The following is a 19,457-nucleotide window of genomic DNA, read 5'->3' as shown; positions in this document are numbered from 1 at the left end:
TTTCTCGTGTTACAGGTAGACAGAAATCTAAGTTCCCAAGGAGTTCTCAGTCCTAAATCAAGTTGGGTGACTCTTCTAGAGAATTTACAGACACTGCAGTTGCTGCATGGTGAATGGCCTGAAGGACTTAGTAAGTTCCACAAAGTTTGCTGCACCTCTTTGTTGTGGCCTTTAGCTGGTCGTGTAAGGACGACCATACCCCCAATGCTTCTTCTTCTTTTAAAAGCATACATAGGTTGTGGAAAATTCAAGCCTCCTGAAGTTAAGATCTTTCATTCGTCTTTGATAATTTTCTGTATATCCTTTGATGCCAGACAGAAAGTGGACACACAAATAAGTCACTCATCCTTAGGTTTTTCTATGGATTCAAGTAACTGTTCTCTATTGTTGTTCCTGGCCTTTTTCTTTGCTCTTAGGATCAGATGCCTTGGATAGTTCTTATCTGCCAGTTTTCCTGAGAGTTTTTCTGCATGTTTTTTTTATAGTGCCTCAGGTTGGAGCAGTTACATCTTCATCGTAGAAACTGACCCACTGGTAGGTTCTCTCTTATGGCTCGAGGGTGGAAACTCTTGAATCTCAGTAAGTTGTTTCTATCCGTAGGTTGGTAATAAACCTCCGTCTCAAGGATCCCATTCCTAGGCTGTATCAGGAGATCAAGAAAAGGAAGTTCATTCTACCCAATAGTCATGGTAAATCTTAAATGGGGATTGAGAGTGTTCAACCAGGTGGAAAAAATCATTACCTCTTCCTTTGTGCCTTTCCAAATCAATAAGATGTCATCAATGTATCTTTTCCAAAGTTGAATTTTTCAGAGGAAAGGGTTGGGTTTATGTAAGACAAAATTGTTCTCAAAGGAGTGGACATACAGGCAAGCCAGACTTGGCACAAAAGTATTCCCATAGATGTACCGTGGACCTGTAGGAAATAAGAATCTTCAAACTCAAAATAATTCTGAGTAAGTGCCAGATATGCAGCATCTAAAATAAACTTGGGACGGATGATAGATTCCCATCTGGTATTTTTTTAGAATCTCATCTATTACCTCCAACATTGCTTCTTGGGGAATGATAGTATACAGAGATTCTACATCAAGCCTGGTCAACAGTTCATTCTCACTGTCACAAGCCATGTTCTCTAGTGTCTTAAGAATGTCCTTAGTATCTTGCAAATATGTTAGCATTTGCTTCACTAGTGGACGGAAATAAAAGTCACACAACTTAGATAGGGGTTTGAGGGCAGAACCAATCCCTGACACAATTGGTCTTTTGGGGAAGGACTTTACCCTTTATGAATTCAGGAAGTACATAGAAATATGATGTTTTCGGATTTTTCTGCCTTAAAAAACTACTATCCTGTGTGGTGATCCACCCATTCTCAAGTCCTTTGTTAGCGAGGAACTCAATTTCTTCCACAGCTTCTGAGGTGGGATCTTTGGACAACTGTTTATAATACCGTGAGTCATTGAGAAGATGGAGACATTTTTCCCTGTACCTATCTTTGGGCATTATTACTATGGCCCCTCGTTTGTCTGCTGGTTTGGTGACAATGCTAGGATCCAAAGCCAAGGTAGACAGGGTGTTCATCTCCATCTTGCTTATACTGTGCAACACCTTTGTTTGTTTTGTCAAGAGATTGTCTTCTTCCTGATCCATAACCTTTTCTAAAACCAAATCTGCTGGTGGCATAACGCCTGCTGATGGTACATATGTGGATTTTGAGCGTAGACCTGTATTAGTTACTTCTTCTCTGTTTGTGATCGGATTCTCCTAAAAGAAAGTCTTCAATCTGATTTTCCTTAAAAATCCAGCTATTTCACTTTACATTTGTAAAACATCTGTCAGCGGTCTGGGAACAAACCCTTTACCTTATTTATGGCTGTTCTTTCTGTCTCATTCAAGGGTCTTGTACTCAAGTTTATCACTACATCTTGTGTGCCATCTACAGTTATGTTTTGCTTGTGCCGGGCACAGGTTCCTTTTGTATGTCTATTTTACCTGCCATCTCCTTGTCTTTCCAAGTAACTCCTTTCTTTTTGCCTCTGTTCCACACTCGACCTCTCTCTAAAAAAGGAGTTCTATTGAAAGACCAAGGAGCTGGTTGTGGGGGTGATGCTGGGGGACTATATTGAGAGAATGGTCCATACTATGGTGGCCAACCCCAGTTCTGTTCATGTTGGGTATGGAAAGGGCCACTAGGGCCCGATTAGCTGTTATAACGGGCTCTTTTTGTTCCTCTGTGCCCTCTTCTCCTTTGTCGGGAAATAGGGTGAGGATCTCTCTCTGAATCTGATGGTGAACTCCCTCCTAATGAGAACTCTTTGGAGGAATTGGATCTCGAAGTACAGTCATCCCTTGAGGAAGGATAGATTTTCTCATGGAAGAAGTTTTTTAGGTCCTTTTGAAATTTTGAGATTTTTTGTTGGGTAAGGTGTTCTTTGAACTCTGTTATAACCCTGTTAGTTTATTCTAATTTCTTCTTGTAAGTGTGTGTTGTGAGACCTGTTTTAAAATTGTTCTCGCTGGTCTTTCTTTGCGTGAGTAAAGATTCTGCTGGTTGTTTTCCCGTCTTGATTATAAGGACTAACCATTCATGCGTGCATCTCCATGCAATCATTGACCAATCCCTCCTAAATTCTTTTTCATTCAAGAAGATACATGGTTCATTGGTAACAATCAAACCACTAGTAGCAGCATTGTTCCGCAGGTATTCTGTCATCATTGCTCCATGGAGGAACATTTTAACCTGGCCTATTTTTAGTTCAATCAAGGTGTCTCAGTCCCCCAATTGCACCATGGTTTGAGCACTGTAGTGTCTTCTAGTAGCGACGGGGCTGATAAAATGGCCCACATTTCTTCGTCGTCAAAGGCTAAATCCTCTGCCATGTTGTGTGTGTTCTCTGTAGAGTTGTTCTCTGTAGAGTTGTTCTCTGTAGAGTTGTGATCTGGGTAAGTGATTCACTTTTGTGAGGGCACATTAAATATCAGGATATTACCTCAGCACGTACAAATTAATATATCTCACAGCTGAAGCGCTGTACCTAAAGCCTTACACAAAAAGGAGAGTTGAAGAGTACAACCCAACACACGTCTTCCAAGAGAAAATCTATATGCACAAAAGGGTCTGGGGGGGAAATAAACATGAATTGTTAGCTCAATAGAATGATCTCAATTAGAGGTACTACCAATGAGAGTCAGAGCTCATATTGTCATGGGTTGAAGTTTCTGAAAAAAGCCACCCCTATTGAGGAAGAAGAACTCAATTGTTCATATTGAAATCTCTCTGTATATGAGAAAAACAAAGAAAAGTTTCTCTTTGTGAGAGGAGCAGAAGGAATGGTCGCTGGTGGAGGAGCGGAGGGATGAAGCCTTACGGCAGAGAGGTCAGGAGGAAGACAGCCAGGCTGGGACATCAGAGGCATCCACTGCCTGCAGCCACATGTCCTAACGGCTGGTACTTTCCAGAGTTCACATACAGAGTTTCTCATTCATCCTTGACAAATCAAATGCAAGCCTTAAAATCAAGCTATATATGGTTATAAATCTAACTAGCTTTTGCTTGGTAAGCGAGGCACCTGCATATCATGTGATTTTTTGAGCTAGCCTTGTGTTACAAGCTGTTTCAGCAGAGTACATTACTTTAATAAATGTCGTCCAACCTTTTGCATATGTTTTTCAGGCCTGCTCATCATTCAGTATCATAGGCTGGGGGCAGGCCTGGGGAAATACAAAATGGGTTCTTCAGGCAGGTTACGCAGAGTCATTCTGTACATTAATAAGGAGGTCATAAACACAAGGGGTCTGATTTACCATTTGACTGATAACACTCCTCCCCCCTATTGTCCATCAAATGTAAAGATGACCATTGGCCCAGTGATCATTTCTGAGAGGAACCACCATCACTGTGGTTTCTTTCAATGTGAAAATGTTTGCTGGACAGTCTCTATTAGATTTTATGTTTTTTCACCAAACTTTTCAAATTTATGGAGCAAAAATCAACACAGAAACAGGGAAGCAACATAGAAAATGTAGATGCTATGATTGCAACACCCTGAGCTGAGAAATCAGGAGCACATAGTCATGATCTAGAAAAATAATGGCAATGGAAAATGCATACGAACTCATACTGAAAGAAACAAGATGCTGGTGCCATCTCTGCTAATAAGTGGAGATAATAGGATATTCTGAGGGAATAAAGAACAGACACAGAAGTCTGAAAGACATAGAGAGACTGGAAATATATACTTAAGACCTGCTGTCTGATCAGCTAACACATAAAAGTCAAGATACAGTAGGAAAATACAGATGCAACCTATATTAGCTAAAGGGAGAGGTAGAAAAGTCTAAAGCTATAGAAACTGATAAAAACAAATATTGGCAAAGCCAATAGGTCTCACCTATGGAAGTCGTTGGATATGTCAGTGTTTTTAACCATGTTTCACAGCATACTGCTGTACAGTATGGCTGAAAGTATTAAAAAAGAATGCTGGCATAATAGAGCTTTCTTTCAATTGCTGTCGGGAAGGTGCGGCGGGAGGCATCTCGGAGGAAGGGGGTATGCAATATGGAGTGTGTTTATGCCTCCCACCCTTCCACCAGCAATAAACAAAGAGCACTATGATGAGGCCAGCGCAGCAATGTGGCATGGGGCAGGCAACAACACAGAGGTTGGGGGAGGGCAGGCAGAAACGTGGGACAGTATGAGAGGGAGCAAACAGCAATACGGAGAGAGGCAGGAGGCTAGGTAGGAGCAAACAGCAACACAGAAAGGATGGGATGGGCAATCAAGAACACAGAGAGGTAAAAAAGGGTGTGAAAGAGCAAGCAGCAACATCGAGAGAGACAAGGGTAGCAGTACTTGATGGAGATAGCCTGCAAATGGATGCACTCATGTGGAATGCTTCAACTAAAAGAAAAAAGTAGGTCTAAAAGTACAAGCAGAAGAAGGACACAAGAACTAGTGCCATGCTTCAGGGGAGAGATAAACATCCATGGAGGAAGTGAAGCCCACACCCACTGACCAAAGAGAAGCAAGGAAATGATAGTGAAAAATAATCCAATGGTAAGCAGTAGCTGGACTCAAAGCCCTCTGTAGGCTAACAAAATGTCGTACAAGAGTATGCACTGTCTCAGGCAAGACCTAAAAAGGAATCTGTGAGGGAAATGAGCTGCCGAAGAAAAAAAAATATTTATTAATTACTAAAAATCTTTACAATATGCTCTAAAACCCATTGAAAAATAACAGTCCTTCAAGATTAAAATATTAAAAGCAGATCTGAAATAGAATAACTTAATATTGCTATTATTTTAAATGTCATGTCAAATTGATGTTTCACAACATTTTAAAAATCTACTACAGGCTAATCATTGCTATACGAAATAATCAAAAGGCATACCCAAATTGAATATCATTTCGGGTCAGTATTAAATCCATGCATGGCTGCATTTTGAAATAGAATTCAGCAAGTTCTCAGACAAAGACAGCAACTTCACCAAGAAGCACGTTGCCAAGATTCACCTCTCTGATAGACAGAATTTAACTGCTTCTTGGCAGGTTCTCAGTTCTGCAGCTAAAACAATGGTTTTAGCAAAGTTTGTCGCACCTGCAATAATTTTGGACAAGTACAAATTATGTGTAGTAAAGATTCTTTTTTATAACCACACAGTCTACCTCATGATGTTGCCCATTGCTGAATCCACCTTGGTAATGTAGCTGCCAAATTGCAACCATAGAAACCTAATCTTTATGCGAGCTGAGAAGTGAGTTTTCAGATAAGGCTGAAGTTCAAGCTTTTCTTAACTGTTAACAATAGACCAGGCATTCTTTTTTCTTATCAGGCCCTCTTTATCCGTCTTAAAAGATAATTGCTTCATTGCTTGATTTAAGCAAATTCTTAAACTTGTTCTATTCATTGTTTCAAATCCAAATACTTGATCATCAAAGGTGCAAAGGCACTATAAAAAGTAAGATCTCCAAGCAGTTGTGTACTGGGAATTAGTAATTTCCTGCCAACGCAGTTTAGCTAAAATGTCCGGTTCAGATTAAATTAACACACAGAGACATTTTAAAAAGGTAGCCTGTCTCAGTAGTGTTTGCTTTTGTAATCAAACTCAAGATGGATTTCAGCATGGCCTGCATCCTTTGGTATTTTGATAACCAATTTATAGGTCTTTATTTGTAGCTTATTCAGAAGTGGAACATCTCGACCATTAAAGATGAATGATCCATAGACCGGTGCTGGGACCAATTGTGCCTCCATGACTTTGACGAGATGCACCTAGTTTTGGCACACTAGCTTATTTCGCAAGGTCTTAAAACCATAGATAGAAGTTGTGTTTTTGGCACTGAGATGATTTAAATTACCATTGAATGACACTCTATCATCACAAATGATGCCAAGATATTTATATGACATCTCATGCAGTATAAACTCCCTCCTAACAGCCCAAACTCGAGGCTTCTCCTTAAATTGACCTATTGTGATGATTTTAGTTTTTTCTGTATTCAGCTCCAAACCATTGACTGATACAAACACATCAAAAGACCCTATTATCTGCTGTAAACCTATTGGTGTATTGCTAAGTAATACTGTTTCATCAACATATTATAAATACTTAATGTATATCCTGTGGAAGTGGGAGCATGGGCATTTACATTTTTCAAGTGTTTCAGAAGATCAGCCATGAAAAGATTAAATAAGCATGGAGCAAAAACACAGCCCTGCATCAGGCCTCGAGAGGTGTGTTGGTATATACCAGGATTATTCGATCGAGAAGAGTATGGGGCACACCCCAGGCTGCAAGTTTTGCCCTAACCGGTCTCTTGGAACAGAATCAAAGGCAGCCTTCAAGTCCACAAAGCAAACATACGATTTCATTTTAATGTATAGCTCTTCAGCCATAAGAGTGAGGGTCAGCAGGTTAGTAGTTGTTGACTGACCTTTCCTAAAGCCTGTTTGATAGATGGGAACTATGTTTTGAGTAGCAACCCACTCTTCAAGCCCTCAAGTAGGAGGCATGCAAATATTTTTGCTTCAACATCTGTTAAAGCTTTGAGGCAGTAATTCACAGGATTATCAGTAGGTCCATTCTTGTAAATAGGTTGAATTATGCTCCTCTGGCAAGATTCTGTGATACACCTCATTATTGAGATCTCATTGATAGGGGAGTTAAGATCTCTGACCACAACTTAGGGTTGGCTTTAAAAATAGTTTTAGGGAGGCCATTTGGACCTGTCACTCCATCTTATCTGATCCTTTTTAAGCAGGTTAATAATCTAAGCCTTATTTGTTACCTCCATCGTTTGAGTTTACGTCAAGATGAGTTAAAGCATGCCAAAATAGATTGACTTTCTTTGGCTATAACCTTTTCCTGGTCAACATTTATCATAGTTATGATCGATTCATTCAGCTGTACTTCTTGAAATTCAGATTGTGCACCATACACATCACATATAAAGCTGCCCCAGGCAGACACAGGGATATTAGCACTGTTGGCGAAGTTTGGTCCAAAAGCTTTTTTTGCTTTACATATTTCATGTTTATATGACATTCTCAGGGGGTTAAGCAATTGTCTATGGACAGAAAACATTTTTTGATTTGAGTAAAGAACACTAGATGCTTTAATAAGTGCCTTTTTTGTTGGTATAGTTCTGATGAGTACCATCTGTTATTAGAGGGAACAATAGATTGCTTCTGCACTTAATTGTAGCCAGAAATGTCTCAATTAATCTTGTGCATAATTGGTTTCAAATCTCTGTCTTTGATACTTTTGATTTTGCAGTTCAATTTAACAGTATACTTTGTTGTTCTGCCAAGTTCATTATGTCCTGCTGTTTAGCAGAGTGCCAAACCAGCCTTCTCAAATTGAAGAGGGTTGGAGTTAGTTGAAGAATGTTCGCTTTTGGATGATGTGAGGCAATAAACTCCTAACACTATTACCTGTATATTATGGTCGCTTTCAACAGGGGGTTTAACATGGTGCCCTCTGATATCACATTCCAAGACCTTGGAGTTGATGGTATAGTCAATTATTGAATGAAAAATGCAATTTGAAAAGTCGACACTGGCAAAAGTTATTTTGCTATTTTGTCATTCAGAATTATTAGGCTAAAAGTATTCAATTTATTCTGACAGGAACAGATATTAGCATTGCTTATTTTCTCAGTTGCTATTGCAGGGGTTAGACGAGTATTAAAATCCCCTACACAATCAACCTTACTGCTAGAAAATGGTAGGAACTGTTTTTAATAATTTCCCGGAGCGTAGCAAACTGTGCCATTTTAGATGGGTTTCCTTAAACTTAGATATTCATTTAATAAAATAATTGCGTAGTTAAAGTGTAATTTTACACATTGTAACCAAGGCAGTTAAAAATCAATCTCCTGGGGCTCCAAATATAATCCTGCAGTTATATATATATATATATATCACAAGACCACCCTTCACATGTCCTTATAAAGAAGAACGAGTTGTTTGGGTGAGAACTTCACAATAACCGATAACGGGGGTGAATACCCCCATCCAAGTTTCTTAAAAACATCGGAATTTTAAAAATCTTTATAGAAGAGATTGTGTCAGGATCTTGTAATAAACTGGCTAGACCATGCACATTCAAGAGCGTGTATTAATCGGCTTCCATACTTGATCACTAGAAGGCAACAATCAATCATTGCCTTCTGACTTTACATGTTTTAGTATCAATGGAAGCTATGCCTAATCCTCAATGGGAGCTTGCCTTTTTGAGACCTGTTCGTAAATGCGAAATCCAGATTTCAAGTTTGTTATTTTAAGTGCAAGAGATGTTGCTGGATTAAAAAGAGAGCCAACGGCACCCCTCAATAATGACCTGTTTTGTTTAGGGCTCTTGGCAGATTCTTGGTCATGCTGCATGATTTTCTTTGTTGATTCAATGGGCGTTACTAGGGTGGGATAGTTTGCGTTTATACACTTCTTTACTTCAGTGCCCCATTCTTCAAACTGTATTCTGCAGTTATATGTCTTGTTAGCAATATCATTATTTATCCATATAGTGCAAGTAGTTTCTCATGAAGGATGCAGGGTATTATGTTTAAATTGCACAGCTACAAAGTCATCTGATGTTATATGTGAAAGAACGGCTGTTAGTTTTAATATATTACTGTGATTAAGAATATTGTGTGGGTCTCTGGGTTCATACTGTGGGTAAAAGAGGATTATTTTTGGGGGGGTGACGAATCGTCCATTTGACTTTTTTTGAAACCACTTTGCTGGAATATTCAAAATTTGAATTAGAAACTTGCTTTGTTGATCATGTCAGGGATTTTTTTTCTCCCGCCAAGAGGGTCGATTATTGTTAGGATTTCTTCCTTTTGGACTAGATGTTAATGGAGGAGTTTCTATATAATGTGTCCAAGCAGTGGAACTTTTTTCCATTACTTGAGGGAACTCTATGTTGTTTAATTGTACAGAACCAGTAGTTATTGGTGCTTTAATGTTTTAATGTTCATCACTATTTTTTTAAATATAATTTACTAAATTTCGGTTGGACCCCAAAGGTACCCTTATTTGTTTAGTAGGCCTTTTTCAGCAGTACTAATGGGGTCGTAACTTTCTCTGAGAATGTATCCATTTCCTCTTTGTGAGGTCTAAGATATTTATTAGTCAGATATGCTGAATGTTGATTTTGATTTTGTGTGGCATCTCCAGTTCCCTCTTCTTGAGATATTGCCACTTCCTCTTTGAGAGATCCACGGTGGTTATTAAACATATTTCATTGATTTTGATTTTGGGCTATCTCTCCTATCTCCTCTTCTGAGGATTTGGACTGTTGATTGTCCTGTTTAATTGAATTGAAGATTGGATAATTTCCATGTAGCTTAATAACTGATATTACACAATTTGTTTGACTCCTTGCTTTATTTTGCATCTTACATAGTCTTTTTTGTAACCCTTTTTGTTAGCCCTTGCGCCTTTGTGCACATTGATGAGTTTGTGGAATTTATGACTTAAATATCTTCACTTTCTTGCTCCATGGCTGACGAATTATCTTCTCCCTCACTCCATAAACAGTTCCTGAATCAACTGATGGTGCTTCACCCATGCGCATTCTGTCAGTTGTGACCTGCTGTGTAAACTGTCTAATCTGGTTTTCCTGAAGATGACATATACTATGTCTTGCATCCAAATATCTATGCAGTTAGGACAAAGATAAGTCGATATGATTTTAAATTCATCAACAAGCTCATCTATGATTTTAGGCAGCTCCATAACTTTATCTATGATAGGCGCGCAAGTACAAGTGATTAACTTGAGAGAGCGTAGCTTACATACCTAGAAATGAACATGAACTGTTTATGAACTAATGTGTAATAATGCTGCATAGAAAATGTATTCATGTATTTTTGCTAAACATGCGCTTGAAATGTACCCACAGGGAGTGGCCTCCAATATATACGGGGACTAATGAAACTGACTCATAATGATGAAATGTTATGTTAAAGTATGATTTTGCACTAATATAAAAAGTTATATGTTAAGGTTCTGCTAATAAATCATTAGGCCTTAGTTAGCATGAGTCGAGGCCTAGCTGCCCGGTTTCATATTAAATGTGTTTTTCTAACGTACAGTGTGCTGACTTGCTGAAGGACAAGAACATGTATTTTTCCAAAAGCTAGAAGATGAATGTAACTGTAGTAGATCCGTTCTCATGAAATTCGACTTGCTCAGTGAAACATTCTTGCTGAATGCAACAGTGTAGACTACTCGAAGGTACAAGGTCGCCTAAACCAGTACAGACAATGGAACCACTGACTAAAGATGCGAAGAGGACCACAAGAGTATGAAATCATACCGGACATTCTACCCGCTGGAGACGTCAATCATAAGGACCAATAAACTACGTGAGAACTGTTATGGGGTGACAATTTTAATGAAGACATTGAAACCCTATTGGAGGGAGACAGTGAGGTGCCAACCCAACCAATTAAATTTTAGGGGACTGTACAATGAAAAGGGGATAAAAACCCTTGACACAAGGAAGTAAATTAGACTGGGAGACTAGGAGATAGAGGAGGGGGAGATGCCGTTGTGAATTTTTCTATGACCCAGACACTTTGTCGCGCTGCATAGAGACTTTGCTGTTTGGTTCTTCAAACCATCCGTGCCCTGCCTTGCCCATTTATACTTTACCTCCTTATGAGGGAAGTACCCTTTGCCCTGCCCTACCGGACTTTGCTGAATTCCTTGTCTGATGGTGAATCAACTGATGTCCTGAGGACGAAGACTAAACCTGTTTGCTGACTCAATACGGAGGGTAACTATGATGATGAAATTGTGATTGTCTGTTTGCTTTTCCTTTCTAGGTACCAACTGCTTCTTTTGACAGAGACCATAGCTAGATGTTTTCTAAATTGGTGTTGCTAAATTATTTTGCATGAAGCCCAACATGTCAATGCTAATTCGAGGTTAGATGAGGGGTTCACTAAACAGACGCAAATAGACAAATGACTGAATCTATGCTTTGTTGAGTAATGTGATAATGATACTCTGCTAAGGATAACCTATGTTGACGTCGTGCTATGTTCTGATATTCGTGAGTCTTGCTTTGATCAAATCTTATCAGAGTTGCCATATTGTGACTGTGCTAATGTGTTTCTTGGTTTTGAGATTAATAAACTTACTAGTAGAATTGTAATCAATAGGGAATAAACTTCATATAATAAGTACTAAACTGGTGTGGTTATTCATGACTGCAAGGTCATGGTGGTTTCTGAGTTTTATTAATGTCTTTGACTAATCTGAATTGTCTTAATATGGTAAACATTGATTACGTTATTGACATATTAATTGACATGTTGATTAGTTATCTCGTCCTAAGGTGTCTTCAATCAGGGTCAAAAGATTAATTGGCCTAAAACGAGTCCCAGAGTGAATAAAATAACTAGAAAGGGACGCGCTAACAAACTGATTGTTGGCATCTGATTGAGCCTTAACAATTAGATTAGTCAATTTCAGTAGTTCAGCGTCTATCCCCGCAACACAGACCACAAGTGCTTTGAGCAAGTCTATTTGAATATTCAATTTATCTGATTGAAAGGTATGTGCAGCCGTTATTGCATCCATAGTATTTAGCATGTTCCACCACAAACCCGAGTGAGCCTGCGAGTGTTCTGTTTGGGTGTCACCATTCACATGACTACTTTCATCTTATTTTGCAAACAGGGACAGATTGGCCGTTTTAAATGATTTAATCATAGAGTCCGAGTGATCAACCATCGTATGTCCTGTCTTTATTGGCCGACAGTTTCCAAAAATAATTCTTTCCAGTGTGAGAATGAGATTTGAATCTTGCTGGTCTCTTACAGTATTTTGTATCGGACTAAATGGATCAATTCCAGATTTCACAATCAGACTAAATGGGTCAGTTGCAGATTTCACAATAGGGCCAAATGGGCTTGATCCCTGTTGAACCCTGTGCATACAGTTACTGGGGTCATTGACACTTACGTCGATTGATGATAGCCTTAGTACAGGCTGCTCGGTTGATAAGGCCTCCTGTTGATTTGAAATCAGGTCTATACCAGAGGACAGCTTAATGATAGATTTGTCCATTAATGAATCAAGACTTATTGTTGTCTGGAATGTCGCTTGGGGGAACAGCAGTATTCCTTCGATGGTTCACTTTGAGATTTAGTGACACACTGCCCTATTGCTGATTTGACCCATGCGCTGACAAGTAATCCGAGGGGCTGTGGGAGCAGAAATAGCAGACAAAACAGTCTACAATAACAGTAAGCACAACAAGGACTCTAAAATAATGCAGTTTTTGAGGAAAGGGGTGGAGATAAGAGGGCTGGACATAATTTGTGTTAATATCAATTAGTTAATTAAAATTAGAATATACATTTTGCAATGTAAAACAAGCAGGTTTACCAGACTAGACTACATTGTTTAAATTTAAATGTTAAGATGCTACAATATCTACAAACAGTGTTAAGTGTGCAAAACATGTCTAGGGAACAATACAAGTTATTCTGCCAGAGAAGAATGGAAAACACACAGAGTTAGCATGCAGTGTAGTACATATTTCCTTTCCAAAGTGCAAATATGCAAAGTGTGATTCATTCTGAATGGAGGTAATTGGAATAATTATTACAGTAATTGGTGGTAATATAACATAAATCAATATTTGTTAGCACCAAATATAAAACATTATGTTTAATCGTCGTCAGGGACATCATGTTTGAAATGTTCTTAATAGGAAATGTTTATGGCGTTGTGAAATACATCCAATTAAAATTAATTGTCTAATCAAAATGCTATTAAAACAAGGAGTGAAACTTAAAAAAATAATAAGATTGATTCTCTGCTAAACAGGTGTTGTTATTGCCAACTATGGTGAGAACACAAGGCCACTGGATAGCTCCCTACAAAAAGGCCCAGATAATGAAATACAAAATACAACCAAGACTCACCATCACTGTGTTTTGCACTGTGTTGTGCTGCGGTGTCCTAAAAGTAAAATTAGGTAGCCTCATGCCCAATGAACTAACTTAGCATCGCAATGTCATTACATCTGTGGCTGCACCCAGCTTTTAATAATGCTTGTCCCCGCTTCGTAGGACGAATTTGACACCTTACAGACATGCATACCAGTAAATTGACGAGTTTATCTGACTTTTAAAAGGTTTGTACCCAAGTGCCTGCTTTTGTTTAAACCACAAGTTCCAATGAAGACATGTTTTCCAATATAATCTCTGTATAAATGGTAACTGGATACCCTTATTTTTTATTCTACGAAATCATTTTTACGAAACGCTATATTTTATAGAGGACAAATGATGAATAGGCGTGTATTGTTACAATGTAAAGTGAATTTGAATTGAGCGCTCGGGATGTTTCGAGTGCTATCCTCGTCTCTCCTTGGCATGGCTAAGTCTGCAGAGCATTGTGGGACACACACAGGAGGGAGTTTAGGAGGTGGTGGTCAGAGAAAGTAGTGGCAGAATACAGGCTTCATGCCGCTGGAGACACGATACTAAGCTGCTTCATTTTCTGTTCAAACAGGTTACTGGTCCTGTCCAGATATCCAATCTTGGAATCGGTTCATCATCTCCTTCCATCCCCAGATGGTGAGATAGCCCCGGCCATCTCTATGACCGTCAACATCTCTGGCACACCAGTGGACTTTGTGGTCACCCACTTTGGAAATGAGGAGTAAGTCGTTTTTTAAAATTGTGTTATTGTTTTTTATTGTTTTCATGAATCGAGAGATTTCTCGCCCTCGGAGCGTCAATGCCCACTTTTAACCATTTGTAAATCGCAAGCAACGACGTGGGTTATTTTGAGACTTGGGAACGTCCCATGTTATGATTACTGGAGGGGGGAATCCAGTTTACCCTGTCAAGATATGCCTCGGTGGTATGGCTCATAATGTGACAGGGAAATTAATAAAAGGACCTGGGTCTCCTCCTGGTCCATTAATGAAAACACAACCAAGAGGCCTCTTTATTATACACATTACGGCGTGCATTCCCTTCTAGGAATCTGACGCCGAACAGAACAGACATGTATTAGCCTCCCAAGGATCCCAGTTTTCAGCATTCCTTTCTTTATCACGTTTAAATAGAGCTTTAGGCCAAAAACGTTTGCTAAATCAATGGAAGACATTAGAATTCATATGTGCCTACTAATGGCCTGGCATCCCGTAGTACCAATTAACTAAATAAACACATATTTCTGGCCCCATTGTTACCGAGTATGGCTTTGTAATATTAATACACTACAATAATTGTCAGGGGCCTGCAATTGCTTTTAAAGTGTCAGTAAAAGCAACCATTCCTAAAATGCAGGCCGCCGAGGAAGTCTCTTGCTCTCCCTCTTGGTACTATGGGATATCTAGGCGCTAGCCCACTCCAGAACAGCACTGCCAATTATGGATTTATCAGGAGTTGCGCGGAGTGGGTATATGGGATATGAGTTTATCAGGAGTCACGCACTTTCATCATGTACACTTACATTCATTGATAGGTCTGGCATTAGCCAATACCTTTTAATTTTATTAAAGTATGCATCTAATATACTTATGGGCGTTTTCAGTGGGTCCTCTTCATCCATTGTTCTGTTGTTGTGTCATTCACGTTGTTCTACTTAAACATATAGCCTGGGGGAGTGGATCAGGCCACTTCAGCCACTGGCCAAGTTCACTGTGAGTGACAGCACATCTGCATACATAGTTATTCCATTTAGAGCCAGAGGCTATTGTGAAAACGTGTGCTTGGTGAGAACAAAAATGAATTTTACTTTTAGCCATTTTTTGCATTGGCCAGAGCCTGGCAACTCCCACAATAATAATGTTTTACAAAAGCCATGACAAAACAAGCACTCAGGCACTCGTAACGGCAAAAAGCTGGCAGTCAATGCCAGATCTATGGACTTTGCCAATGCCTTTTCATGCAAAGGCGAGCCTTCCATTTCTCTTGTTATGGATTGTCTTCCCAGTTGCTTAAATTACTCACCCTTGCCTCTCTTCTCTCAATCACTCAGTCTGTTAGTTTTGACGCACATCTCCACTTTTGCCTTCTGTTCTACGCACTACTTTGCCCTATGATGTAAAGTCGTAGGGTAGCTCTTTCTCCCTTCGCTCATTCCTGACCAGTGTAATATTTTTGACCTTTGTTCCTCCACATAACTAGAGTGATGAGTTGTATCTAGATCCCTTCTCATGTAATGTGCTCTTTTTTCTTATGCTCTGTGTAATCTGTGATCTTCCCTTTGGTTGTCTTTGTGATTGAATTCATAGCGAATCTTGACAGTCTATATTTTCACTCACAGCCACATTGTAATCGTGGCTGTGCTCCATAGCTCAATGCAAGACTCATAATTTCATGTGATTAGCACTATTGTCATTAATGGCCAGGAGAAGAGTCATGCCAGCTCTCTGCAGGTTACTGGATAGTTTTGAAGTTTTAAGTCTGGCATGGGATAGAAGCTGCCCTAGTGCCAATGACCGTCAATGGACCATGAACAAGGGACGCATATCTGCACTTGTCTCGTTGGATCGTCTAGTGCTCTAAAACACTACTGGAGGGGCATTAGTAGCGCACATGCCGACCTTGCAGAACATGGTGGCGCCTCTGTGGAGTTCTTAGGTTGCATTCTGCGGAATAGACGCTATTCCTTGTGGTGTTACTGCATCATGAAATGTGGTAGTACCACTTCTCCGCATAAGACATCCACGCCCAATGGTACCATAAGAAAGCTGGTGCTCTGCATGCTATTGCCCATTTAGTGCTCAATGTGTGTCAATATTATGATCACCAATTTCTGTAACGTAATTATCGGAATTTTGGTATCACTGCAAAGGCCCAACTCACTCTAAATGAGGCCCAAGTGCTGGATTGCCTTAACTGTTAGCTTCCCTAGTGATGGTTTCTGTCCAGATGGAAGTTAATTGGCTGAAACCCAGCCCTGTCAAGAAAGTTGTGATGTTAATGCTCTTGCAGAGATGCCTGAAACTGGCCCAGTAGCAGGGCAGTCTTGCAGTCCTCAAGTTAGCGTTACTTACTCTGATACAGGGAGACCCCTTCAGCCTCTGAACCCTTTCCCACCCATGGCCGGGAGCTCTTAGTGTCTCCATCGTCTCAAGGGGTTGTGGTTGATTTTCATCTCGATATTTTTTTTTTACTGTGCCCTGTATTATAAAGTGAATCTGTTTTAAGTAGCTATTGTATAATACCCTTAAAGGCCCGAATATTGGATTTTAATTAAGCAGTCTGAATCTACAGTTGTTGATAGATTTGTTTTATTTATATCAATAGCATGTGTGTGTTAACATGCAGGCAGATTCCTTCTTTCTTGCACTCGATTTCAGCTGTTATATAAACCTGTTATGTAAACGTTTCATCGACAAATTATAGTATATTTTCAAGAACAAAGTTTACACGAAAGAGCTGGAAAAGTAGTTCTACCTTTTATTGTTTAAGCAACAATTTTTATTTTGATATTTGTACTGCCATTCACAATGTCCGCTGCCAGCAGGTATTTTAACATCCAGCTCGACAATAGTGGCGTATTGCAGTAGAGTATTTATGTGACTTTCTTATTGCAAATGAGTAGTTACGTCACAACAGGACACTAATAATAAAATAAGAGACAACTTTACAAGTTTCCATATCTTATCTGAATAATGGTAAATGTGCACCAGAATAGGAACCAACATATTTTGGCAATGCTGTGAAAAAGAAGCAATGCTGGTAACCTTGGATGACGAAAAGCGATGAGTCCAAATAAAAGCAATGATTATGATCACTGGAGATAAAAAGTATATGAATGTTTTTCACAGAAATCTTGATTGTGGAATGATGCATAAAAGACCGGTGATTATCTGGTTTGCTAGATTCAGGTGACAACAAGTCATACCAGAGGTAACAGCCGTAATTTGAGTTAATTGTCTGTCTGTCCTGAGCATCACCTGGCCCGGCTGCCCCATATCTTCTTAGGCAAGAGGCAAGATGGCACCGTAAGATGAGTTCCACTGACATCTGACAGGGAAAGCTCAGAGAGACGCTCTGCAGGATGTTGGTGCCGGAATCTCTGGGTGACAAAGTGGTGGCGGCACACATGGATGGAAAGAGTCAGGCATGGGCATGGCCTAGTGAGCGGATCAGGCTTAGGTACATCCCGTATGCACGGGCATCTTTGGATTCGTGTGAGACATCGGGACCATGCTGCAGACAGTGTGGAATGACACAACAGTGTTGAGTCAGGTACCTCGTGGACTCGAGGCCTTATAGTTACAGCACTCGGCTTAATAAACACACACCATAAAACACACTTGGGATATTATTCAGCAACAGCCGTAGCAACCATACGTCCCCTTATTTATCTTATTTATCTCTTCCAGAGCACCCGTCCCTGGGAGTGAGAAACTGCAATATTTTATGGCAGAGATCGGGTGGCCTTCTACATACCTCCCAGCTTTTATTCAACTGCTATAATTCCTTCAATGTCCGTCATGACCAAATGTCATCTGCCAGTCTCTGGCTGGGAGCAGGGTTTGGACGGAGGTCACAATTTCTGACTTCAGGCACCACTTTCACTCCTGCCTTATATGCTGCTCACCTCTCAAGATCCCTTGTGGCGGGTGACTTTTCTTGGCTTTGAGTGGGCACCAGGTCACTAGCAGTGCATCTAGGGGTGCCAGGGCTTCCCGAGGGAGTGTCTCCTCTTGGTGACACTGACATGGGAAGATCATCTTGGCCAGTGTCATTTTCTCCACTGACGATTTCTCCTTGTGCATCTGTAGAGTCATAACTCCTTTCAAACCAAGACACGTTTTGCCACATTGTGTGGTCTCCTCGCTGCACGGTGACCATGGTGCCATGGATTTTCACTGCTTGCCATACTTTCAGTTCATAAGGGGTCTGGAATTTCCACCCAGGGTGTCTGTCTTGCATAATGACCTTGTCTCTCACTTGGAGGAATGGAGCCTTTGCTGCAGGTCCCCGTGTGGCCTTATCATTGGTGTTCTTCCTTTTCTCCTGGATGGCCTGTACATCTAGCACTACCAGCGGCCATTATGGACCTGCTGGAATGCTGCATCTCATAGTTCTTCGGAACATTAGGTCTGCCGGGGCAAGGTTGGTGATACTATGCATGGTCTGCCGATTGGCCCTCAGGAATCTATGCATGGAGCACTCCACATCTTCTCCTTGATCGATGCCGATCCTAAGGGCTTGGTTTACTGTCCTCATAAACCTTTTAACCTCCCCATTAGTTTGAGGCCACTGAGGTCTTGTTTTCTGGTAGTGGATGGCCAGAGACAATAGGTAGTCTTGGATCTACTGTCCTTGGTACAGCAGACTGTTGTCAGACTTTATTTCTTCGGTTAGGCCCATCAGTGCAAATGTCTTCTCCAAGACAGGCTTTACCTTCAAAAAGGCTAGTGACTGCACTATTTCCACAATGGCGAATTTGGTGGAACAGTCCATGAGGACGATGGTTAGCCATCCATCTGGGAAACTTCCAATGTCCATACTTATCTTGGACCATGGCTTTAAGCTGGGTTCTTCGGGAAGCACAGGAGCTGGAGTTAGGTCTCCCTAGGCAATGGCACATGAATGGCAACTCCACACTCTTTCTTCCACTTGGGTATCCATACCTGAGAACCAACTTTGCTGTGTACCCTGGCTTTCAGTTTTACCAGTTCTTCGCCACAGACTCTGGGGCATCACTATCTATGTTCCTTGTAGCAGCAGATCTTCTGGGCTCTCCCTCAGCTTGTTATGCATCTTCCATAAAAGTTGCCTCTCAGCATGCTCGATGTCTTCTAGTGTTTTGGATCCATCGAGCCTCCTTCACCCGAGCGATATACTCATTTCTCTCGGTTGCCTCTTGGATCTCCTGGAATGTGAGTGCTTTTGTGCATAATTCATTCACAATCATTTGTACAAAATCCTAGGCTCCATCATCCTCTTACGAG

The 19,457-nt window shown here is 40.4% G+C and overlaps 1 protein-coding gene across 1 annotated transcript in view; it reads left to right on the top strand.

The window, feature by feature from the left end:
- CWH43 (cell wall biogenesis 43 C-terminal homolog) overlaps positions 1–19,457 on the top strand; it is a 460,620-nt gene that overhangs the window by 323,692 nt on the left and 117,471 nt on the right. Inside the window, exon 12 of the mRNA XM_069201483.1 lies at positions 14,042–14,191. Within this exon, the coding sequence (XP_069057584.1) occupies positions 14,042–14,191 (150 nt within the window). The remainder of the gene's footprint in view (positions 1–14,041; positions 14,192–19,457) is intronic.

Source organism: Pleurodeles waltl, chromosome 1_2 (genome assembly GCF_031143425.1).
Source record: "Pleurodeles waltl isolate 20211129_DDA chromosome 1_2, aPleWal1.hap1.20221129, whole genome shotgun sequence".
NCBI classification, from domain to species: domain Eukaryota; kingdom Metazoa; phylum Chordata; class Amphibia; order Caudata; family Salamandridae; genus Pleurodeles; species Pleurodeles waltl.
The sequence above is the reverse complement of the archived record's forward strand: the minus strand, read 5'-3'. Positions and strand labels throughout refer to the sequence as shown.